The sequence below is a fragment of the Amblyomma mixtum genome, chromosome 6 (assembly GCF_055824585.1).
Source record: "Amblyomma mixtum isolate Tamu chromosome 6, ASM5582458v1, whole genome shotgun sequence".
Classification (NCBI taxonomy): Eukaryota; Metazoa; Arthropoda; class Arachnida; order Ixodida; family Ixodidae; genus Amblyomma; species Amblyomma mixtum.
Window position 1 is genome coordinate 44,320,116 of NC_143017.1, and position 24,992 is coordinate 44,345,107.

Below are 24,992 nucleotides of genomic sequence, written 5' to 3' on the forward strand. Positions count from 1 at the left end.
AATGGTGAAGAATGTGTCAGCACTCTGTCTATTTCACTTTCACTGAGCGGAATCACGTTTTTAGAAGGCCACCTATAATTGTTTCACCTGTGTCCCTAAGATGTACTTCAAGGCCGGAAATGTAGCTTTACCTGGTCTCATGTTCACCTTTACACTTGTTCTTCGTAGCCTTCCATGTCATGGTTGTTTTTCCATACCCTATTCTTTTACCTGGTTTTAATCTTCACCTTTACTCTTGTTGTTTGTTGTTTCCATGCTCTCATGCTGGTTTTTCCATATGTCACACCATGTTTTTATCGCGTTTTCATACTTTTTTTTTACTCTTGTTGTCTTTAGGGACAACTGGATTGTCACTTCGAGTATTTCTCATGCTCTTCACTCTGGCTGATTGTTAGGTTCGTTACTAGTTTCTAATCGTTTTCTTGACAAGGAGTTTCTCGGGACATCCTGACTGAATGCTCTCTGGTTTATCGGCCTTTCTGCAACGCAAATTTTCACAATGTGGTCTAGATTTTAATCAGGCCTCGGGTGAATGACAGTGATGGATACGCGCGTAGGTTCACCCCCTATATAGCGTTTGCCTTTCGGTCTCGAATAAACAGTTGGAAGTCTGCACCTGTGTTGTCGCCTGTGTTCCTCGTTCTCCTGTCCTGTCCCATTCGTGCAGTACTAATCTTTTCTGCAATGAACCAACTAGCCCATAACAACGTTCTACTTACACTTTCTCCTCACTTCCCACGTTCCAGGCTCGCGAGAGCAATGCCCACGTGAACTGCCGAGCACGAAATTGCAGATTCTAAAAAACTACCAATTCAGGGACTACCGATAGTGCCAGTCTATGCCATAGGACAGCGTTGCCAAACCCGGAGAAGCTCTCTCACATAGCTATTGCAGTGACCTGCCGTGCACAGAAAAGTGTTCATCAATGATGGGACATAAATGGTGTGAAGAGCGGCAATTTAACAGACTCTGGCACAAATTCCAAAATCTTGCAAGTTGTGCTCCCTGTTCAATATCCTCTCTCTCTGCGAGTCCTACTCGAGGGCACGTGACTACACAGGACGTGACAGTGATTTGTGTTTACCCACAATCCACTGTGAACGTAAAAGCTAAGCAATGCGATGTTTCGCTTTCCAAACTAGCCAATCTCTTTTCCTATCAACAGCAGGATACGTTGTTGGGCGAGCTGGTTCATGACGAAGGGAAGGTAAGTGTGTGCAAAAAGGACAATCACGAGAGAAGAGACAGGACGGGATTGCGTTCATCCCGTCCTGTCTCTTCTCTCATGATCGTCCTTTTTGGGCACTTACCTTCCCTTCTTCCTATCAAAAGTTATAGCAGCACTGGTCATCTGCCGCCTTCATCATCATCATCATCATCAGCCTGACTACACCCACTACAGGGCAAAGGCCTCTCCCATGTCTCTCCAATTAACCCAGTCCTTTGCCAGTTGCGGCCACTGTATCCCTGCAAACTTCTTAATCTCATCCGCCCACCTAACTTTCTGCCGTCCCCTGCTACGTTTGCCTTTTCTTCGAAGGCAATGCCAAGCCTCCAATGCCATGTATTTCCAGACTGGGCAGTGTACCACAATCACCGAGGCAAGAAACTACCACATCAACAAACTGCCCGACCCGAGTCGCATGCGGCGCGTTGGTCGTCAAACGAGGGACTGCTGTGAACGTTCACAAGGCCGGCTTCCAGAGAATGTCTCGGTCCCACTAACGGTCGTATCACAACACTGGGAATAACTACTCTACTGGGCCTCGGTGCCTAGGAGGTGGAGGTGTAGGAGTGGTAGACCAGTCCGACGACGCTGGTGGCGAAGGAGGTGGCGCACAGCCACCAGGTCATGAAGCTGAGGAGGCCGCGGAACAACACGGGGGTGAAGACGGCCCGCAGTCCGGCGAGGGTGAGCGACAACTGCTGGCTGGTTGCCAGGATGGACTCGGGGGAGGGCGGACTCCCCTTCGTCGGGACACCCCGTGGGATGGGCGTCGTGTTGGGGCCGGACCACAGGTAAGCCCCCCAGCTGTGGCCGCCTACACAGGAGACAGTCAAAAGGAGAGCAGAATGATGTAGAATCAGAAACGAAGGTGCAACAGGCAGGGCTGCAAGTAACACATAAAAAGGAAGCCAACATGCATTCAACTCATCAGCCCTGCCCCATGCAATCATTTATTGGAATAGTCTTCCTGACAACATTGTTCACATCTCAGATTATGTTAGTTTCAAAGAAAAAATAAGTAGCATTTTGCTCTGAAGTGTGTTTTTTTCTGAAGTGTGTTCTGTAGTGTTTTTCAATTTAGTTTTTCAATTTAGTTCCATTTTCTGGTTGGTTGCTTGTTATTTATATAATGATGTTCAAATAACCATGTTCTACTTGCTTCTTTTTCCCACCCCAGTTATGTAACCCCCCTCACATAATACTTCAGTCGGAGCCCGTGAGGTATTTGAATAAATAAATAAAATAAATAAAAAGAGTCTGTGAAACCCAAGAAAGGATAAGGGGGAATGTATCTTTACATTCCTTATCAAAATAAAGAATTAACAACATTGTCGATAATTGTGAAGCACTGCAAATTAATAAGGTAATGATGGTTTAGGTTTATTGGGGTTTAACGTCCCAAAGCAACTTAGGCTATGAGGGACGCCGTAGTGAAGGGCTCCGGAAATTTCGACCACCTGGGGCTCTTTAACGTGCACTGGCATCGCACAGTACACGGGCCTTTAGAATTTCGCCTTCATCGAAATTCGGCCGCCGCAGCCGGGATCGAACCCGCGTCGTTTGGGTCAGTAGCCGAGCGACGTAACCACTGAGCCACCGTGGCGGGGTAATAAGGCAATGTGAATAAGTTAATAAAGAGTAATTTTCCGAAGTGAGAAGATGTTTTAATGCAAGACAAGTTTTAATGTAGTGCATACTATAGACAAAGCTGTCATGCTCACGTAACTTCTTTAGGGCCACTTCAAATTTCTGACAAGACAAACAGATTTTCTGGTCCCTTCAAGTTCATTAAACAGAGTCTACTGCAACGTTCAGCTAGCTGATCGCCCAATAAAAAGCTCATAAGCCAATGGACAGAGTTTTAACTCCGGAGCCTCGGAGTACATGCTCCTCTCCTGAAAAAACATAGCAGTGTACCGCTGAAGAGCAAAGGACTCAGTGTTTCACTTGCACTGTGACAGATGAAGAAGCTAGATTAATCACAGTATGATAGAGTGCAGTGAACCTCCTGAACTCATCACCGAAGGCTTTGATGCTATCGAATAAAGTGATGTGTGGCGTGAAAGCCACAGACACCACAAAATTCACAAATACGACACAAAGAGCACCAACTTAAAACTACCATGTTAACTCGTATGCAATGCAAGTTTTTTTTTACCGAAAGTGGAAGTAAAAAGTCAACACTTGTGTTATAACTCAATACTACACAGAGACAAATGTACACTATACAATACTTAGTTGTACTGGTTCAAGCATCGTACAGGTCAGCCCCCAACTAGGGCAAATGGGCAAAAAAAAAAGTTGAAATGTTGTATAGGTCGACCAACAGAAGTTCCGAGCACCTAACTTTCAACCAAGGTGACTGGTATGGAACATTATATCAAGGCAGCGGTACATACAGTGCCAAACTCATCACTGAAGACAGCGCATCCGCACGTCAAGCACAAATCCAACACTTCACCTTAAGGAAAGCATTACAGAACATGCAGGACGTTAAAGCCTTTATTTCGTTTCATTCAAGTTCACGGACGCCCTCAAAGTCTGCACTGCTACCAATGTTGCAGGTTAATGGTAGCTATCCACATTCATAAAAAACATACACAGAAAGACTTGTGTCAATAAACATGGTTGGAGTCAGCCTGTCATGCCTTTCTGTGGATTCGTCTTGAAATGCAGCACTGTATAAATTTAAAGAAAAGAAAATCCACATTGAGTACATGGACAGCTTAGCAACGCTATTGTGCGTGAAAAGGTGCTCTTGCTGCCTTCTCAGTGCCAGTATCTATCAGCCTCTAAAGCACACAGCTGACACAATGCTTACGCAACGGGTGACTAGCTTTTAATCAGGCTTATCTAAGGACCTCTTGCACGGCTCTCGTGAAAAAAGAAGAGGCACGTAAAACCTTCAAGTCATAAAGGTAATCGCAACTGATGTGTTTTGATGGCAGCCTTGCATTCTAGTGATGACCCGCACATGAAAATCATTTCTAAAGTACGTAATTTACTTCATGAACTTCTTATGTTTCACTCATGGGCTTTTTTTCTTTAATCCTGCTTCACTTCCACAAAAGCGACCTTTGTGTTACATTTTCAAGTGTTTTATTTTCTCATGCTTCGCACCCGCAAACTTGGCCCTCACGTTACACATTTGGGTGAGTACAGTACTTAGATGCTGCCTCACAGGGTGCTCTGGAATTACCACAATGGGATATGAACAAGGTGAAATTTATGCGCTCATGTTTATATCCCTTTCAGGCACTTTGCACACAATTGTGCAAGCGGCAAACATACAGCTTTTTCTGAGAAACTGGAGTACTTAACAGTGATTTATTTCATTATTCCAGTCAAATTGAGTACCCTTCTTGATGCAAATAAGCTGCTTTTTTGTACCATGTAGCGAATGCAGTAAATAATATTTCCCGTAAGAGTGAGCTAGGTAGCACTTTGTCCGTCGTTTTTGTGCAGACAGATTTTGCCACGAGTGAAAACATCGATTGTTTTCGCTCAATTTCGAGTGCAACGTGAACCTTCCAAACATAAAGCGATTCCACAATCCCTAGGGTCTTTACCTGACACACGAGGACATTTCGATGTTGCTATTTCCAACAAATCTGACACTTTGTACAGAATTCTCCACAGCGTTGTAAGAACTTACCTCCTGGTCTTTCACGTTCGAAAACTAACAAATACCCTTTCTTGAGGCCAGAATATACTACTTAGGTGAAAAAACAATTGATTTCAGTGAAAACAAAAAACGGCGCCTGAAAGGGATATGCAGAGGGAAAAAAAAAAGAAACCTTGAGGCCTAGCAGTAAAACTGTAACGAAGTTATTTATTTTACATGCAGGCTTGCAATGACGATGTGACAGCGTAGCAGTTTTAGTTCCACCTGGAGCACACTGGAAGCAACTCACGCGACTGCCTCACTCACCGAGGGTTTTCAGCAGCAGAGCTGTGAATGCGCAGGCAAGCAGGGGCGTGATGTACTGCAGGGCCACCACACACAGGTAGTAGAAGACCCGAACCACCTGAGACAGGCCACAGGGGTGATAGAAAACAAAGCTCAGCACAAAAAAAGCAGAATTTAGATATTCGCACTTTAGACACATTCCGTTAAAGTCCAAGACAAAGCACCCAACTACTATCAGCTCCTCTGTTAGTTTAAACTATTCCAGGTGACCCGTGAGTGCTTGCAAAATTCACGGACGATCAATGCGATCGATGCTGAGAGGAATGAGGTAGCAAGTCTGCTCCAATTTCGTGAGTGCACTGACTCATGGCGCCCTCTTTGTACAGCCACGCAAACTAGCGAGTGTGCCAAAGATCTGTGGAGCCCTCTGTGCGTAGCCGTGCACACTACTGCCACAGTGCGGAAGAGGCCTGGCAGTTGAACATCAGTGGAGGAAGGCTGCTTGTCATGGTTTCCAATTCTTCGAAATCATCTGGGATATTCTCCAATTTGCCGCCGCAGTGGCTCAGTGGTTGTGACGCTTGGCTGCTAACCAGAAAGACTTGGGTTCGATCCCGGCCGCGGCGGTCGAATTTTGATGGAGGCGAAATTCTGGACACCGTGTACTGTCTGATGTCAGTGCACGTTAAAGAACCCCAGGAGATTGAAATTTCCAGACCCTTCACTACGGTGACCCTCAGAGCCTAAGTTGCTTTGGCACATTAAACCCCCATGAACCAAATCATACTGTCCAAATGTTCAAATGAGATGCCAAGTTTGATCAAGCATTTGATCGATCGCCATCAAGCATAGGCTTCAAGCCGAACATGTGTTCGATCATGGGCTTGCACGTCCAAGTGGCATCGTGCTCTTGCATTTAGACTGTATCGCGCACAAATGGAAGTGCATGAAGATGCTGATTTCCAAAGCACGGCACAAAAAACTGGCATTTAACATGCCGGGAGAAAGGCATCAGCGATGGCCAAGTCTGGAAAGTGCAAGGATGGTGTTTGCTGTTAGACTCTGCCATCGCTGCACCCTTTCTTCATGCATGTTAAACTGCTGTGCTTTGCTGTGCTGTGCTCTACTCTTATGCTGCACTTTGGAAATCGTTGTCTTCATTAACTTCCATCCATGCATGATACAGTCCAAATGCAAGAGCAAGCTGTCATTTGGACAATGGCATTCGAACTGTCGAATGCCATTCGGTCTCTTTCGGTGCTACACGGTAAAAATAATGTCATTCGAAAATGATGGCAGTGGCGATCAGTGAAAAAGTAATAGTACAATTGAAAGACATCAGCGTGCATGAAGATGTTTGAAATTGTTGTGTAGTGTTTCAAGAGTAGGTGAGAACATTTCTGTGCAATATCATAAGCTTGAAATATTATTTCCGGCCATTCTGTAAACAGACAAAATGGCTGACACGGCGACGCGCACAGAAGCGTGGAAATGACTTCCAAAAGATGAACTGCTCAGCTACATCTTTAAGTACTTCCAATCTACACGAACATGGAACGCCAACCGACAAGAAACACGCAACCCAAAATGAACGATGGTCGCATGAAAGGCCCTGCTTCACGCTCGCTGCTGTCGTTGGCTGCTGCTGAGACCGAGAGTAACAGCTATCCACCAGATCCTCTAGTGTGAACAGGTTCACACCAAAATTAACATTTTTGTAGCAGAACTAAATAAATTGTAACGGGGGGTTTGTTACGAGGTACTGGGGCGACGGGAACGGCAACGGCAGCAGTCTCGGATCAGGTCGGCAAAAGACACACAAGCGTTGCGCTGGCAAAAACTCTCGAGAACACTGTCACCTCGTCTTCGTCTTTTCCAATCATCCGACGCATCTTCTTCTTTATCCTTACAATCGCCCCGGGGACAAGAGGAGCCATCCTGGCGACTTAGGATGATTGCAAGACGGCGGGGTCGTAGTAGGGCTTGAGGCGCTGGACATGAACGGTCTCCCGTCCTCGGCGGCGGAGATCAGCAGACGGCGTAAGGGGTTCCACGATATAATTAACCGGAGAGGTGCGCTCCAGCACACGGTAGGGACCATGGTACTTCGCAAGAAATTTTGAGGAGAGACCGGGAGTTCCTGAAGGGATCCATAGCCACACAAGTGCGCCAGAAGTGTAGGTCGGCGAGGTTTGGTCGTGGTCGAGGCGGGAGCGCTGGCGATGCTGGGTGTCAGTCGTGAGTGACCGGGCAATTTGGCGGCAGGCTTCAGCGTGTTGCGCGGCTTCGGAAACAGGCCGATATTCGGATTCATCAGGGCGGTAAGGGAGAATTGTGTCGATAGTAGCAGAGGGTTGGCGGCCGTAAAGTAGGAAGAAAGGAGAGAATCCGGTGGTAGACTGCGTAGCGGTATTGTACGCATAAGTAACGTACGGAAGGACGAGATCCCAATTAGTGTGGTCAGAAGCGACGTACTTGGAGAGCATGTCTCCGAGTGTGCGGTGAAATCGTTCAGTGAGGCCATTGGTCTGCGGATGATAGGCGGTGGTAGTTCGGTGAATCGTGTTGCACTCTTTGAGAAGCGCCTTCACCACCTCAGATAAGAACACGCGGCCTCGGTCACTGAGCAGTTCACGAGGTGCACCGTGGCGAAGGATGAATCGGTGCAAAATGAAGGAGGCGACGTCCATCGCTGTGGCAGCCGGAAGGGCAGCAGTTTCGGCATATCGTGTAAGGTGATCCACCGCTACTATAGCCCAACGGTTGCCGGCTGCAGTGTACGGAAGCGGACCGTATAAATCAATGCCAACGCGGTCGAATGGGCGTGGAGGGCATGGTAACGGCTGCAGCTCAGCAGCAGAACGATGGGGAGGTGTCTTGCGACGTTGGCAGGGAATGCATGAGCGGACGTACTTCATGATAAAGGTGTACATTCCGCGCCAGTAGTAGCGCAGCCGTATACGGGTGTAGGTCTGGAAAATGCCCGCGTGACCGCTGTGGGGGGCAGCATGGAAGTATGCGCATATCTCCGAGCGTAAGTGACATGGAATAACGAGCAGCCACTTGCGACCTTCGGAGTTGTAGTTACGGCGATAAAGTAGGGTGTCACGAATCGCAAAATGGGCAGCTTGGTGGCGGAGCGCACGTGACGGTGAAGCAGCCGTCGGGTTGGCGAGAAAGTCAAGAAGGGAAGCGATCCATGGATCCATGCGTTGCGCTGAAGGCATGTCGCTGAGGCGAAGCAAGGGCAGAGAAGCGTCGGAGGTGGAAAGGCTGGCGATCTCGGCTGGAAGGGGGCAGCGTGACAGTGCATCAGCGTCTTGGTGCTTGCGGCCGGTGCGATACACGACGCGGATATCATATTCTTGCAAGCGAAGGGCCCACCTAGCGAGGTGGCCGGAGGGGTCTTTCAGGTTGCAAAGCCAACAGAGCGCATGGTGGTCGGTCACAACGTCAAAAGGGCGCCCATAGATGTACGGTCGAAACTTCGCGAGGGCCCATACAATAGCCAAACACTCTTTTTCAGTTACGGAGTAGTTGCGTTCTGCTGGCGTGAGTGTGCGGCTAGCATAAGCAACGACGTATTCGTCAAAGCCAGGTTTTCGTTGGGCGAGGACAGCGCCGAGGCCAACACCGCTGGCGTCCGTGTGCACTTCGGTAGGAGCGGCCGAGTCGAAATGGCGCAGAATGGGCGGCGCCGTGAGGAGACGGCGCAAGGTGTTGTATGCGTCGTCGCACGCTGGAGACCACAGTGATAAATTCGCACTTCCAGACAGCAGTTGAGTCAAAGGCGCAGCAATGGACGCAAAGTTGCGAATAAACCGGCGGAAATACGAGCACAAACCCAGGAAGCTGCGCAGGTCTTTGATGGAGGTAGGTTTGGGAAAGTCAACCACAGCACGAAGTTTCGCTGGGTCGGGACTGACGCCCTGCTTAGAGACAACATGACCTAAGATGGTTAATTGACGGGCGGCAAAACGGCATTTTTTTAAGTTCAGCTGCAGGCCGGCGTCAGAGAGGCAGGTCAAGACGTGCTTCAAACGGGAGAGGTGGGTGTCAAAGTCCGGGGAAAAGACCACAATGTCGTCGAGGTAGCAAAGGCATGTCTTCCACTTAAGTCCGCGCAAAATGGTGTCCATCATCCTCTCAAAAGTCGCGGGGGCGTTACAAAGCCCGAAGGGCATCACCGTAAATTCATACAAGCCATCCGGTGTCACAAAGGCGGTTTTGGGGCGATCGGCTTCTTTCATAGGAACTTGCCAGTACCCGGAACGCAAATCGAGGGAGGAAAAGAGTTCGGCCCCTTGCAAAGAGTCCAGAGCGTCGTCTATGCGCGGCAGGGGATAGACATCTTTGCGCGCAATCTTATTAAGGCGGCGGTAATCTACACAGAAGCGTATGGAGCCATCCTTCTTTTTGACGAGCACCACAGGCGACGCCCATGGGCTGCTTGAGGGCTGAATGACGCCGCTCTGGAGCATCTTGTCGACTTGGTCTTCAATAACTTGGCGCTCGGCGACAGACACACGATAGGGACGTTGTCGCAGCGGTGCGTGGTCACCTGTGTTGATGGCATGGGTGACAGTGGAAGTTTGGCCCAAGGAACTTTGATGTGAGTCAAATGACGAGCGAAACTGATTAAGAAAAGTGAGAAGCTGTGCCCTTTGCGGCGCTGGTAGGTTGTCGTCGATGGAGCGAAGGAATGCTTCGGTTGAGGAGGGATCGTGCGCAGCAGTAGGTGGGCTGAGTGCGGCTATGGAGAGGTGCGGCGCGTCGTCTATCTCTTCGCGGATGAGCAGAGACGCGAATGGTTGTACCGTGCCGAGACATTCACCTAGGCGCAAGGCGTTGGGGAACGAGAATGGGTTAGACACGAACAGTACGGATAGGCCAGCGGATATAGTCAGTACGGCGTATGGCAGAGGCAGACACTTGCGGTGCAGAAAGATAGGGGACGGAGTGAAGAGGACAGTGTCGTCGCGAAGAGGGCCGCAAGAGAGGGGTACGAGGACTGAAGAGCAGGGAGGCAGGTCAATGTCTTCGGCAACGAGGGCCTTAACACAGGCACCAGGAGGGGCAGCCTCCAAGACAGCTTCGGGCAGGTGAGAGAACTCGACCTCGGCTCGAGCACAATCGATGATAGCAGCATGGCGCGATAGGAAATCCCAGGCCAGGATAACAGCATGAGAACAGCAGGGCAGTACGACGAATTCGACGGCATAGATGGTCCCCTGGATTACAACGCGAGCGGTACACGCTGCTGACGGCTGGATGTTCTGAGCGCTGGCAGTGCGCAGTGAGAGTCCAGCAATTGGCGTCCTTACTTTTCTTAAAGAACTACACAGCTTTGCGTCCATGACGGAAACGGCAGCACCAGTGTCGACAAGCGCCATGACAGAAACGCCGTCGACGGAAATTTCAATGAGGTTAGCGGCTGACGGATGAGGCCTTTCGAAGTTCGTTGTGGACGCAGTTCTCGCCTCAGGAACTGCGGCGCCTAGTTTTCCTCCTGGTTAGCAGTGGGGCGACGTCGCATAGGCGAGATAGACCGGCGTCGTGGAGAAGAGGGCCGGCGGCTGGAGAGGGTAGAACGGTCCGGCGAGAAAGTACGACTTTGCGGCGGCGCAGCTGGCACAGAGTACTAACTCGGTGGGGGCCAGTACCCAGGAGCTTGGGGAGGAATTTCCGCGTCCGGGAGACGACGGCGGCAATGCCGAGCTACATGACCTGGGAGACCACAAAAGAAGCAAATCGGCCGATTGTCCGTTGTGCGCCAGGAATCGCTGACCCTTGGAGTAGGTCGACGGTAAGCCACTGGCCGTCGCAAATGCGCCGGAGGCGCACTATAGATTGGCGGCTGCGGTCTTGCGACGACATCGGCATACGTCACTGGAGCCGAGACAGGAGGCGGTCTCGCGACGGCTTCGGCATATGTGAGCGGAGCCGCCACAGGTTGTGGTCTGGCGACAACGTCAGCGTATGTCAGCGGAACCGTGACAGGTGGTGACGGATGAGCCGGTGGAAGAGTCTCAGCAACTTGCTCTTGAATTGTATGTCGGAGCGCTGGAGTCAGATATGATGGTCGGTCGTGAGCGCTCGGCAGAAAGGAAAGTTGACGCGCCACTTCTTCCCGCACGAAGTCTTTAATCTGCTGTAGCAGCGAGGGGTCAGGAGCAGGTGTGAGCCCAGCGAGCGACTCAACCTGCTGTGGCCGCTGGCGTGTCAGAATCCTCTGCTTGCGCAACTGCTCAAAGCTTTGACACAGCGTGACGACTTCAGCAACGGTACGCAAGTCGCGCGCTAGAAGCATCTGAAAAGCGTCGTCATCGATGCCCTTCAAGATGTGTTGGATCTTGTCGGCTTCCGACATACGAGCGTTGACCCGCTTGCACAAGTCGACGACATCTTCAATGTAGCTAGTGAAGCTTTCACTAGCCTGCTGAGATCATTCACGCAATCGCTGTTCGGCTCGGAGTTGCCTGACAGCCGGTCGACCAAATACGTCTGCAAATTTAGTCTTAAAGGTGGACCAGGTTTGAATATCTGCCTCATGGTTGCGATACCAGAGGTTAGCCACACCGGCGAGATAAAAGATGACGTTGTTTAGCTTCGTCACATCGTCCCATTTGTTGTATACGCTCACCCGCTCGTACGATGTGAGCCAATCTTCAACATCGTTCTCGTCAGTCCCGCTGAAAATGGCCGGGTCCCGTTGACGAAGGGAGCCGGCACAGATGACAGCCTGGCCCACTTGTACGGCCTGGTGTTGGACGTCCTCAGGCATCTTGCGCGTCGGGAGAGCACGACTACGGAGCTCCAGGGCCGATGTTTTTTACCCGGCTCCTCCACCAAATGTAACGGGGGGTTTGTTACGAGGTCCTGGGGCGACGGGAACGGCAACGGCAGCAGTCTCGGATCAGGTCGGCAAAAGACACACAAGCGTTGCGCTGGCAAAAACTCTCGAGAACACTGTCACCTCGTCTTCGTCTTTTCCAATCATCCGACGCATCTTCTTCTTTATCCTTACAAAATATAATTTATAACTTTGGCAGTGCGGTCATTATTTTTTCACGTCGCTTGTTTCTGCTGCATATCTGGTGTCCAGAGTAGGCATCCGGTTCGCGATCAATTGCGAATGAGTTCCCCAAACTCATTCGATGGCGAATGACATTCAAACCTAACGAAATTAAATGCTCCCGTGTAGCAGCCGATTAATGACATTAGGAGCCAATGTCACTCGATGAGATGGACATTAAATTTGCTAGTCTGACAGGATATGATAAAAGTTAGCACAACACAAAAAAACAGACAGAAAGAAAGGACGACGCGCTACTGACAAATGAATTCTGAATTCTGATAGCGCGCAAGCGATCCCGCCGATGACTGACGCCCTACTAACAGAGGTGTTGGGAGCGACAGGGTGGTGCAGACGCTGTCGACTTTGAAATGTTCTGTGAGGTCAACAGCGAGATTCTTGCCGCTGTTGCGCCAACCCAAGGCGAAGAGTGCACTGAGAATGAGGCCAGCGGCGACGATTTAGCAACATAAGATTTCAGCCCTCCTACGGTGGAAGCTCCTCAAAAATTGGAGGTTATGACGGCGTTCGCCGAGATGGGCCTCATGGAAAAGCTTGTCCCCAGTCTCACTGATTTTGAGACTGCTGTTGCCACCACATGGCCGCCGCGACGGCAACTAAATATGACGACTTCTGGTCGACAGCAAACAAATATAGTGCACGTACGTACGTGTACTTGTGGGAAATTTATTATGCCTGAATTTTTCTTTCGGATTATGAATAATGGTAAATTTGTACCAGTTGGTTAAGCTGTACGACTGGATAGTGTATACTTTTCCTGCGTCCCTGCCAACTACGTATTAACGGGGTTTCACTGTATGTTTAAACGCAATTTGCCATGCGCCAAGTTATCACCTTTATCAAAAAATGTCCAACAACCTTGGTTTAGTTCCTTCCTTCACATGCTCTCAGCATAGCTCTGTCAGCATGCATGCAAAGAATATAAATTACACAAACAGATTTAGCACAGTTCTCTGTCTGCAAAACAGGATATTCTGAAGACCTAACTGGGTGATTATTACAATGATAGTATACATTAAAATACGAGAAATCAGATTCTTACAACGTGCTCAAAAAATTCCATGCTATTGCCCAGCAGCTCACCATCATTTGATATCTTTACTACGCTTCCCATAGTGGTCTTCCAGTGCGCACTCGTTCTTTCGTGACCACCAATCACTGTTCTAGAGAACTATGACCATTAGGTGTGAGCCAGCATGGCCAAATGCATTGAGTGAAACTTATGATCGCTACAGCAGCAAGATTTACAAATTATCCCCTTCAATAACCACGCCAAATACTGCGTCATGATGAGGTTCCACAGAAATAGCGGCGATGGAGGCGGCTGGCCAAGTTGTCTACTCCACACTCATGGTACTCCTCTTAGACACACACAGCGCCCTTTTGTGCCATCCTGAGCTTTCATCACAGAAAAGGTCCCGCTCTCCACCATTGCTTAGCACACTTCCCAACATTCCAAATGGTCCAGTAGTTTCAGATTTCTGCGTGACGCATGTTCTGGAGATCACAAGAAGTTTGCTTTCACACTGTCTGCTGTTCGCCCGGGCATATGACTGCCAGCACGAGCAAGCCAAGTAGTAAACGGCACGCATTTGAAGTTTTTGCCAGTGAAACTCATTTCCCACGAATTAACAATTATATTTATCCAGCTGAGAACACGTACTGACAGGATGAGCGCACTTCTCGCAGTAGGCCGAAACTACCCTAGACTCCGCAAATAGGTCAGCTCTGCGTATATAGAGCGGTCCGTCCAATCTCATGGTGAATTCCAATGGCAGATCGGGATCAAGTTTTTCTGCTCGGTTTGGATCAGTCGTATTCCAATGGTAAAACGGGAGCGCGAGTTGTATGTTCCAATGGCAGATCGGGATCAGGCGTAAATCCCGGATCGCTCCGTGGAGCAGCGATTCTTGATCTGCCGAAATCGGTGGATTTGACCGGAACCTCGCGTGACGTTTTCTTTTCCGCCGCGTCTGCTTCCTGTCGCGACCGGCAGCAATTCGTTCCTGTCGTCGCTACGTGGCGAGCCGGGACAGACGGGCCCTTTCCAGTCAACAGTGGACGGCAATGATCTTGCTTCGAGCCGTGCGGCACTAATTTTGCTTCATGGAAGTGACAGTTCCGACTCGGGCACTGAAAGCTCAGAGCCCAGCAGTGAAGATTCGTCTGAAACGGACAGCGAGTGTGAAGCTGCCGGCCTGTATATGCCTGCCGCCGGCGTCAGAAAAATGCGCTAATATTCTTTGTTCGCGTTCATAACAAGCCCTGGAGTAGAGGAATGTAAAAAATGAATCATTTTTGAGGATCGTTGGCCAATACCGAGTTGCTGGTAGAAGTGATAACTGCGTTACAAGCAAATTTCTTCCTGATGCCCAGTGCGGCTGGCCTGCTGTCTGCTAGCTCCGCTGTTGGAGGCGTCGCAGAAATCGATCATGTCTTTATTTTATTATGAGACGAGGAACACAGTAAAACGGTGACGCGAGCAGCACCTTTACTACAGCGCTGGCCAATTCCGAAGCGCCCTCAGCTGCGGCATCGATGAAAAACAGTTAGGCTTAGCGACGACTACGGCAGCCAGGGAGAAACGTTGGCCGGGGGGGCAGCGCAGTTCGTCGCTCGGCGTGTCCGCGGGCGGCGTCGTTGCCGAAAGCTCGACTGTCTCGCTGATTGATTCAGCGGCTTGCGTCTCGCAGTCGCAAGGCTGGAAAATCGAGCAGCGAGCAACTTGACTGCGCGTAGTCCGCCACTTCTTTCGTGAACGGTAGGGACAGGCTCACCGGCTCTCCGAAGACCGCGGCCGCATACTCGCGTGTTCACGGAGAGTGGACCATCCTGTACATACGCTTTGGTTTTGGTTTTACATTACGGCCTTCGTACTACTTCCTTTTTGTTTCGCCGAGACGGCGTCTGTCAACGCGGAGACCGCGCCTCGCGCAACTCCTGTCGCACTCGAACACGAAGCTAGCAGGGCGTCCGCTCCGGCGGCGCGCCTAGTTTCTGCGGTCGCCGCTGCGGCGCTGGCGTCGCGCTCCCGAGGGATCACTGGCATTCCAATCGCAAACTGGGAGGTGGCAAATCTACGCGCTCCGACGCGCTCCGTACGCGATCCGACGGAGCGGTCTCGATCTGCCATTGGAATTCAGCATTAGATCGTCGTTTTTGTCGAAAATCACTCATCTCATATACAGCAATACACAATATACTCATCATCATCATCAACAGCCTGACTATGCGCACTGCAGGGCAATGACCTCCCCCATGTCTCTCCAATTAACCCTGTCTTTCGTTAGTTGCAGCCACCGTATTCCTGCAAACTTCTTAATCTCACCCGCCCACCTAACTTTCTGCCGCCCCCTGCTACGTTTGCCTTCTCTTGGAATCCACTCCGTTACCCTTGAGGACCAGCGGTTATCTTGCCTTCGCATTACATGCCCTGCCCAAGCCCATTTCTTCTTCTTGATTTCGACTAGGATACCATTAACCCGCCTATGTTCCCTCACCCAATCCACCCGCTTCTGATCTCTTAACTTTACACCTATCATTTTCCTTTTCATAGCTCGCTGCGTTGTCCTTAGCTTAAGCTGAACCCTCTTTGTTAGCCTCCACGTTTCTGCCCCATAGGTGAGTACCGGCAAGATACAGTCGTTGTACACTTTTCTCTTGAGGGATATTGGTAAACTGCCATTCATGATCTGAGAGAACCTGCCATATGCGCTCCACCCCATTCTTATTCTTCTAGTTACTTCCCTCTCATGATCCGGATCTGCGGTCACTACCTGCCCTAAGTAGACACATTCTCTTACTACTTCCAGCACCTCGCCATCAACTGCGAACTGCTGTTCTCTAGCTGGACTGTTGAATATTACTTTGGTTTTCTGCATGTTAATACTAATACACATCAATATACAGTATACACACTTCAGCTGTTTGGTCTAGGAAAGTGGCTGACAGGGTGCACCAGGTATAAGTCGGGAAGTGAGCCCTATGCTGAGCTGCCACTATGCAGACTCGAAGAGTAAGAACACAGCTAACTATTCCTCACCCTCCGCTGCAGATCAACGTTGCTGATGTTCCCGGCCTCCCTGCGCATGTCGGCCATCCTCTCGGGGGCCAGGTTGAGGTAGGACTGCAGGTAGCGGGGCATTAAGCACAGCCGCACCACCACCACGGCCAGCACCAGCACAATGCGGCTCGTCTCAAACGCCTCTCCGCTCATCCTGCGACCACCCAGGGCGAAGAGAGCGAACTTTTTGTTGCGAAAGCAACACTACACCCACCGCTTCGCTTCTTCAGCGTGGCCGCACTTTCGCCGTGGCGGTGACTCTACGAATGACCTTGAGCCGTCGCCTAGCAACCGCAGCAGCTACTGCCGCTACACTTCGCTAGAGCTCAGCCAAAACGCCTAAATGCCTAACCACAAGCGAATCCTAAGCGTAGCTAGGCAGCCGTTCCTTTCACAACACAACCATATCTAACCAGAGCTAAACCACTGCCTTTTTTTTTTCTTTTTTAATCACTGCATTCTGCATGCTCTACTAAAATTAGCAAATGCTCTAATCCACCCGCTTAACCCTAATCCCGCTATCTGTTTCGTGAGTGCATTCCATAACCTGGTTTGCAATAGAGAACTGACTGTTTCTGCTTTCCTAAGGAGGTCTGAGAGGCGGTTGACAACTGTTGTGACATCCACACGCACTGGCATAACTTAAAGCACCATCTTTAAACTATAAACAAAAGCTATCCTTCGGGGGAGCCTTCTAAAATTAAAAGCCCTCTCATGTGCTTCTCGATGGATGCGCTCGGATTCATCTTTTCAAGCAGTGAACAGAGTTGCTCTGCTTATTGTCTCCACTCTGAGCTGATCAACCTGTCCTTGCCCTGCCTCCTGCCGATAACTTTCTCCATCAGATCAGACACGCAAGAATGGCAGATTTCTCTTTCACAGCAAAGAATCAGGATCCTTACCTAAATAGATGCTGGAATACACCCCCCCCCTTTGTCCCCCCTTGCTATGCATCGTAGAGAGGAGTGTCTCCTCAGAGATGGACAGCATGTGTGACAACTCGGGATGTGACCACTGAGGGTTGGGGTGATGGTGCCAATTGATGACGTGCACAAGACATACGCACACATACACAGCATGCAGAAAAGTCCGACTTTGGGAGCCATCACAACTAATGCAGAGTGCTCGCCCGCAAAAGAGACAAGTTTATGTGCAATAAAAGCATCGCGAGAACTAACACAAGTTGCCAGTACTTTTCATAACCACAACAACTGTGCAATCCTTTTGCTCCGGTACCTAATGAACTGTGTGTTTGACAAATGGGCTCCGAAGGGCATGGCGAACCACAGCAGAGGTGTAGTAGTACCGTGTGGCAGGCACTCACAGGTTTCCCCTCATGCCCGGGAAGGACCTCTGGGTGAAGTACTCGCGAGCCAGGGGCTTCACCCACAGCAGCACCACGAACAGGGGCGACACAAAGCTCAGGTGCAGCAGCAGCCTGCAACAATAAGGAGCAACACACACTTGGAGACACACTTGCATACACAGCAAAAATTCGGGGCCTTCTTAGCCCCATCCTTAACAGCCTAGGTTGCCTGCCATGGTGTCGACAATGAGTGCTTAGTCCATTTTCTCCAGTGGGCCTACTTCCAAGATTTCCAGTGTCGTTTGGAACTTTTTGGGGTGGGCCAACTTCTAAATTTTGGGGGGTCCACCTGCCACGGCGGGCATGCTGCCCACAATCTGGTGGCAGGTTGACACATGCCATGGTGGGCAGGTTTTCATGACGTCACAAAGTCACACGACATCTCTCTACACCAGTTGGGATGGGCCACCAGGGCAGGTTGTGATGATGTCACAAGGTCACATGACCCATCTCGACCAATCAGGGAATTTCGCTATGGAGGAACCGGAAACTGCATGACGACAACCTAAATGCTATCGCATTGACACATTTGGCCAGCAAGGACGTACTCTACAGATATCCAGCTAGATGCATAAATAAATGCCTCAGGCTTCAGAGGAACGAGAGGGTTAGTGCTCTAGCTCACCATCTTAGCAACCGAGCCTATCCATCCCCCCCCCCCCCCCCCCCTATTCAGAACGAATGCCTTGAGACCCAGCAGCCCAATCACTGGATTTATCCACGACCACACAGGTGCCTCACCTCAGAGGAAGCCTACGCTTGGCTTTTCCAAACCTTTTCCAAACCTTTCAAGATACCACAAAAACGAAACCCCCCAATACCAAAACGCTTGCCCTTGATGCAGCACTAGTCCGATACTATTTCAATTATCATGAGGGTGCCACACTAAAGCACAACATTTACAGACACCAGACATGTCGCCTGAGCAGTGGGGAGGACTGACCAGCGTCACCTAGGAGAGCCAACGAGAACTCATCCAACTGGTGCGCTCATTGGCCAAGGCTACTGGGGCCCTGAATTGAGGGCTCCAGCAACCAGTTCAATCAACATCCCTTTTTCTTTGGCCACCAAGCGTTTTCTCTCCTTCTAGAGATGTGTGAATATTTGAAAGTTTAAATATGAATCAAATACAAAAGACTCCCTTTAAGACGAACTCTGCATAGTAGCTGTCTTGTGGAATCGCATTTTCTTGGGGGGAAGCTTTCTTGCTGGTACGGAAAAAGCAGGGCATCTAACGTGACCAGATCTGGACATCGTGTGGGCCTCACGCGTAGCGCGTTGCCTCCCATGGACTAAAAGCTGCGTATGCGCAAAGTGCATCCGTTTGTTGACTTACGGCTTCGAAACTGCCGGGCAACATTTTCAACTCAGGCAGCACTGCAGTGTGTAATCGCGGCATACAGATGGCCAGATATCGCTCCTGTGCACATTGCTCACAGCGGACAGAAAGGCACATGGTGTGCTTGCTTGTGCAGTTGGAAACAGCTACACTGCAAAAGGAGCGAGATAAGGGAGAGACACACGACAACCCTGCTGGGCCTTTATTAAAAGTGCACTGAAGAGGAATCTGAACTAGTCTTTTTGCTGCGGAAACTCAATCTACACGTTCCGAGCATTCTTAGAAACTGCGATTTATTGCCCTGTGTGGCTGATTTTCCCAATTAAATCGAATTAACGTCCGGCTCCCGCCTTTCTTTTTTAATTCTCCCTCGTACGGTGGGCGGAGTCGACCAAGGCGTGGAGTGCCTTGCAGCCAGCTCCGTGGAGGCTTTGCTTTCGCTTTATTTTCTTTTTTAGGTTTCCGTGAATAAATAGTTTCATTCACAGATAATATAGCCGCAAAATAAGCCCGCAAAAATAAAAATACGCGCGGACTATTTGCTTTTACGGACTACTACATATTACTCCGCCGATGGCAGAGCGGCAAGCTGCCACGGGACTGGGTGAAAGGCACTCCACGCGTTGGTCGACTCCGCCCACCGTACGAGGGAGAATTAAAAAAAAAAAAGACGGGAGCCGGACGTTAATTCGATTTAATTAGGAAAATCAGCCACACAGGGCAATAAGTCGCAGTTTCTCAGAATGCTCGGAACGTGCAGATTGAGTTCCCGCGGCAAAAAGACGAGTTCAGATTTCTCTTCAGTGCACCTTTAAGTTTTGTTTTTATCTTCCAGTACATTTGTGTTCCCCTTCCCTGACATCACAGATATCATCTGAGCCCTGTCAAACTGTCTTGAGGGTTTTTTTAAGAGCATTAGCTCTAACTCATCATGTTTCAAGATTTCGAGGGGTCTGCTACCACCCTGAGATCACAGCGCCATCTGTGGCAGCAACTAGAAAACACCACATCTTGCATTGAGACTTGTAGCGCCATCTACAATAGCATTGTAGAAACAACCACCTGCCAGCTAACGCTCGTTACTTCGTCTTCCGGACGGGGGCGGCCTTTTTTTTTTTTTTTTACTCGTGCACACTGGAAAATCTGATGCTGTTACCCATGCAACACTATGCATAGCACCCTGTTTCAAATGGACTACCTTTACTCAAACTCCCTATAGCTGGAACAAAATTGTGGTATCCTTCCAGTTTAAACTATGGAGATCCAACTGCAGTTTCATAAACTGTCATGCGCTGAAGATTACAGGCCTAGAAAGTGACTCTGTGCGGTCACAGTCCACTCAAAACTCAACTCAAGTGACCCCGGGGACGGAGCTACACACACCTGAGCAGGTGCTGACCCTCGCAGTACTTGAAGGAGTCCCAGTGCATGCGGGCGTAGCGGAGGCCGGGGAACGTGAAGAAGGCCCCCACCAGTCCGCACCAGACGGCCAGGCAGAACTTGAACATCAGCTGCGATGCGGGCCCACTGGGAAAAGCACGCATGAAGAAAGACAATTCATTTAAAAAGAGAAAATGACAGCTGCATCTTCAAGTATGTTCTGCAAGGCTACAGCACTATTATCACAGTAGTACTTGTAGTATGAGTAGTATAAGTATTACAAGCAGGGGCAGAGTACGTGCCACTAATCCACTATTATGTCATTACCGTATTCTGACCAATAACTGAGACACCCAGAAAGGGGGGGGAGGGGGTAGAATAAGCAAAACTCTTTGAAATGAACTGAAAGCAGCGAGTAAATAGGGCAATAATGATGAGAGGGCGAGAATGAAAGAGCAGAGCAAGGGGTAGCGGTGGAAGAGAGAAAGGCAGAAGCGTAAGGTGGAAAGTGGAGGATGAGGGTATAGCAGGAGCAGGCGGAGGGATTGCGCTCAGTTTGCACCAGCTGTTGCATATTGACTTCCTAAACACATTTGCAGATAGCTGTCATGCTAAACACGTGCACCGCAACAACCACTGCACAGGCGAGTGTAGTGGACGCGGTAGCAGGCAGGTACCCCCTCCACCTCTGCCTTTAAGGTGGCACACATTGGAGACTTTGTGAAAAACAACACACTGCCTGGCCCAAGATGATTCCTTGTGCAAAGATTGTGGGCCCCTTAATTCTCACACAGGTGCGTGGCTGATTATGTTCGAATCACCATAAGGTCTACCACAAAACTGCTAGTCGCAACTTGAGTCAGCCCTTTGTAGCTTCAGCATTCCTCCTTGAAGCAATGAGACACGCACACTGCAACACTTTCTCGCAGAGAGCAACTAACGTGGGAAAGTATACAGCAACTGGGTGAGAGTTGCACCACACCTGTACACCACTGAGGAACGTTCGTTCAGTGCAACACTTCAGACGGCTTGTGCCACAAAGCACAAGCCCATAAGCTTTTAAGGGTAGCTTAAGCTTCATTCAAGTTTTCTACCCCAGTATATCACTGCAAAATCAATCTGAACCAAATTTTGTGTTAGGGAGTACCATAGTTGTCGGTAATTTTTTCATAACAACACAAGTTCTTAGAATACAGTCGAACCCGGATATATCGAACCCGCATATTTCGAATTATTGGCTATATCGAACACACAGATTACCCCCTTGAAAATACTATGTAAAAGTATAGGACAGTTGCGTTGTATATCGAATTCCATTTTCGCCGGACATTGGATATATCGAACGCCGCGCCGCGCCGCGCCGCTGGAAGGTGCGCTTTCCCCAAAGACATTCCTGTCCGGTCCTCAGCCGCCTCAGCGGAGAACATTTCCGCAGTCAGCAGACGCAGGGCCCCCTTTTTTTTTTTTTTTTTCCCGTTTTTGCGCCCCACGGGCGCGAGCTTTCCCGCTCCTCCTCTCCTCCTGTACCGCCGGCGTGTGCTCCGTCAAGGTCATTGGAGATCAGCGAAGAGAGAGCGCCGCATGGAGACGCGCGGCGACCACGCTTCTTGGGGAAAGAGAGGGAGAGAAAACGGTCGCTCGTGGGCACATCGTGGGTCTGAGGAAAAAAGAGAGCTCAGAAAAAAAAAAAAAAAACGAAGCCCAGAGCGTCGATCTTTCTCCCTGCTCTTTCTTTTCCCTCTGTCGTTCCTTCGCAGCCGGGTTGACTGCCGCTCGCATAGGCTTCGCTCTTATCGCTCCATCTGCGCCTCGCGTGTTTTTTTTTTGTGTGTGTGCCTGTGTTTCAACGCGCGACGTGAAGCAGGCCCCAGTAGCCAACTGTTCTGGCAAGGCAGGCCTTGAAGTGGCCGGAGATGAATGTCCGGAAGATTTAGATGACGATGAGTGCTTGGACGACGCGTTTCTCGACTTGTCCAATTTTCTCGGCGCCGTTCCATCCGAAGTGACTGTTGACGCTGACAGCGAAGTTCAAGCGGTAGCTGGCGTTCAAGACGCCGACTCCAGCGACGACGAGGGCAACTGTCTTGTCGAAGAAACGCGTCCGTGCGCAGCCACTGAACTGGCGTCAGCGTTAGCCTGATTCGGCGCTGTTGCGGCGAAATGGAAGGCACTGTGCTCTCGCACCTGGACAGTCTCGAGAAGATCGAGGCCAGTGTTTTGAACTTCGTTTCCCAGGGGAAAAAGCAGCCCAAAATTAGTGATTTTGCGCGCCCATTGCGCGCCCATACTATGTGATTCGCGGCTGTTCCAAACGGTAAGCCACAATTTGTTATGATCGGGAGTGCAGTTTTAGCCTATATCTGTATATCGAATTTTCGCTATATCGAACTATTTTCCGATCCCCTTCGAATTCGATATATCCGGGTTCGACTGTACCACAATAATTGGCCTCTTGTTTCCCCTACTTTACCTCAAAGAACCATCCAAAAACAGGCATAAAATGTTCTCAATTAGCTATTGGTCATTCAATGCACAAATTAGCCCCAGATTGAGAACATGAGCTTTAGTAAAGAAGCATGTATCAACCTCAGGGGAACAAAAAGCACACATCCAAGTACTCAGGAATCATACCTTTGTCAGCTTCTAGTGACAGAGACAGGTCACCATAGTGCCACAAGAGTCTGCTTGGCATGAGGGGAGAATTGTCATGTACTGTATGCCACATAACAATAATAATAACTACTGTACCACTAACAACAATGATGTACTCAAACTGGAAGGTGATCAACACCTCAATGAAAATCATGTGCTCAAAAGAATTAGTGTCTATCAAGTTCTACAAACAAGACAACAAATTCACAAAGTCTAGTTTAGCTCTGAGAAAAAAAAAGAAAAAAGCCTTACCTTGAACTCAGCCCTTGCGTTTGTAGAAACTGATGTGAACTCTCATTGAAGCTTTGGTATGCTGTCGAGAAAAAAAAATCAAATCCAGCTTTAAAATCTCAAAAAACTGCTTCTGTTCTTGCAAAACATAATGCATACAAAGTGGATGCGACGCACAGATTTTCCAAACTGCGGCTAAGCTATTAAGATGCAGTTAGGTTCCATTACCTGTGTTTTTAAACTGCCAAAAGTTATACATTGTTTTCAGAGGAAATTCAGCAACAGGCTCATTTTGTGAAGCCACATTAATAACACAGCCACTTCCATACAAGTGAGCTGAAAGCAACAAATGTTAATACAAACATCCGCACACTTAGTCACAGAAGAAAGTCGCACATGAAATATGCTTCCCTTGTCAATGTGTTCCTTTAAACAGGTCAACTTATTTATCTATGTGAGGCCAGAATGTGAGGTTTGTTCTCAGGCTTTAAAAAGATAGGGCCAGTGCCCCCTTATACAAGCCAGCTTATGCAGGCCAAACTAGAACTTCGGTTAGATTAATATCGGTTTGTGAGGCATTCGTAACTGTAACGGAAGTCTACTAGATGAGAGAAATAAGTGAAAGAGCAAAAAGTGAAATAGAAAAGTAATGCCCGACCAGCTCTGGTATTTCAGCACCTGCCCCTTCAAACAATAAAGATTATTTTTTATTCATCTACATAAAATGTGCACCAGTGGATGTAATCGCAAGGCTTCCAACTGTTTCAGGGTGTGCGAAGAAAAATTAAGTTGCGGCTTCTCGCTGGTCCAGAACTTAATGCACTCCAATATCGTATACATGCCCACATGCATGAAATTTTGCTTTCATTACAGCGTTACAAACGGCGACTAAAGCAAAATAAAGAAAGAAATGAAAGACAGGGAAGAACACAAAGTCCAGTGCTACATGCTACCATCCTTTCCTGAAAAGTGGGGAGACTCAATGGCAAGGCAGAGCACTGCCTGGAACCACATTACTAGGTGACAAAAATTTTGTACCATGAGCTTACAGAATGAGCTTTATCAGTTTTGCAGCAGAAAAACACTCAATTTGGGTAGAAATGCTGCTCTAGATTGCCTAAAACAGATGCTTGGGCGAGTTGGTAATCCATGAGTGCAGACAGCGCAAAAAAGACGGGGACATAGGAAGAACACAAAGTCGAGCGCTGACTTTCGACAAGGCGGTGCTAGTCTTTGTGTTCTTCCTATGTCCCCAACTTTTTTGCGCTGTCTGCACTCTAGATTGTCGCTACAAAAAGGTACACAGATATGAATAGCTTCTCACTGAGCAGGCTACAGCTACAGTAGACTCTTGTTAATTCGAACCCACTTAACTTGAACTGGCGGTCTACTTAAATACAGGCTTTGACCCCACCACCATCAAACTCCACATAACTCGAACAAATTTCAGTTTACTTTGAGCTTGAATCACCAGGAGTCGATTCTATATAGAAGTATACAAGGAAAAAACTGCATTATACAGTAGAACTCCACTGTTACGCTCCTGGGTGCGCTGCGCTTTCGCGAGCCAGTCTCACCCTAGCTCTCACAGAAACCCATGTAATATAAACTGGACTGTTACATCACAATGTGACAAAGAGTTTCCGCATGGTGCATCGCAAATATTCACCTCACAATAGTTTTTCACCTGTGCCAGTGTTTTGACAGCCCAGCTGTAGAGCGTGTGC

The 24,992-nt window shown here is 49.1% G+C and overlaps 1 protein-coding gene and 1 pseudogene across 2 annotated transcripts in view; both read right to left on the bottom strand.

Moving 5' to 3' along the window:
- Window positions 1-1,241: 1,241 nt before the first annotated feature.
- LOC149338912 (transmembrane protein 161B-like) overlaps window positions 1,242-24,992 on the bottom strand; it is a 32,820-nt gene continuing 9,069 nt past the window's right edge. For both annotated transcript variants that reach the window (XM_089547810.1, XM_089547809.1), the window contains 6 exons: window positions 23,287-23,347; window positions 20,386-20,529; window positions 17,622-17,735; window positions 16,277-16,451; window positions 5,160-5,256; window positions 1,242-2,042 (listed from right to left, as the gene is read on the bottom strand). In XM_089547810.1, the coding sequence (XP_089403936.1) occupies window positions 1,774-2,042; window positions 5,160-5,256; window positions 16,277-16,451; window positions 17,622-17,735; window positions 20,386-20,529; window positions 23,287-23,347 (860 nt within the window). In that variant the 3' untranslated portion in view covers window positions 1,242-1,773. The remainder of the gene's footprint in view (window positions 2,043-5,159; window positions 5,257-16,276; window positions 16,452-17,621; window positions 17,736-20,385; window positions 20,530-23,286; window positions 23,348-24,992) is intronic.
- On the bottom strand, window positions 10,018-13,575 carry LOC149338913 (uncharacterized; annotated as a pseudogene).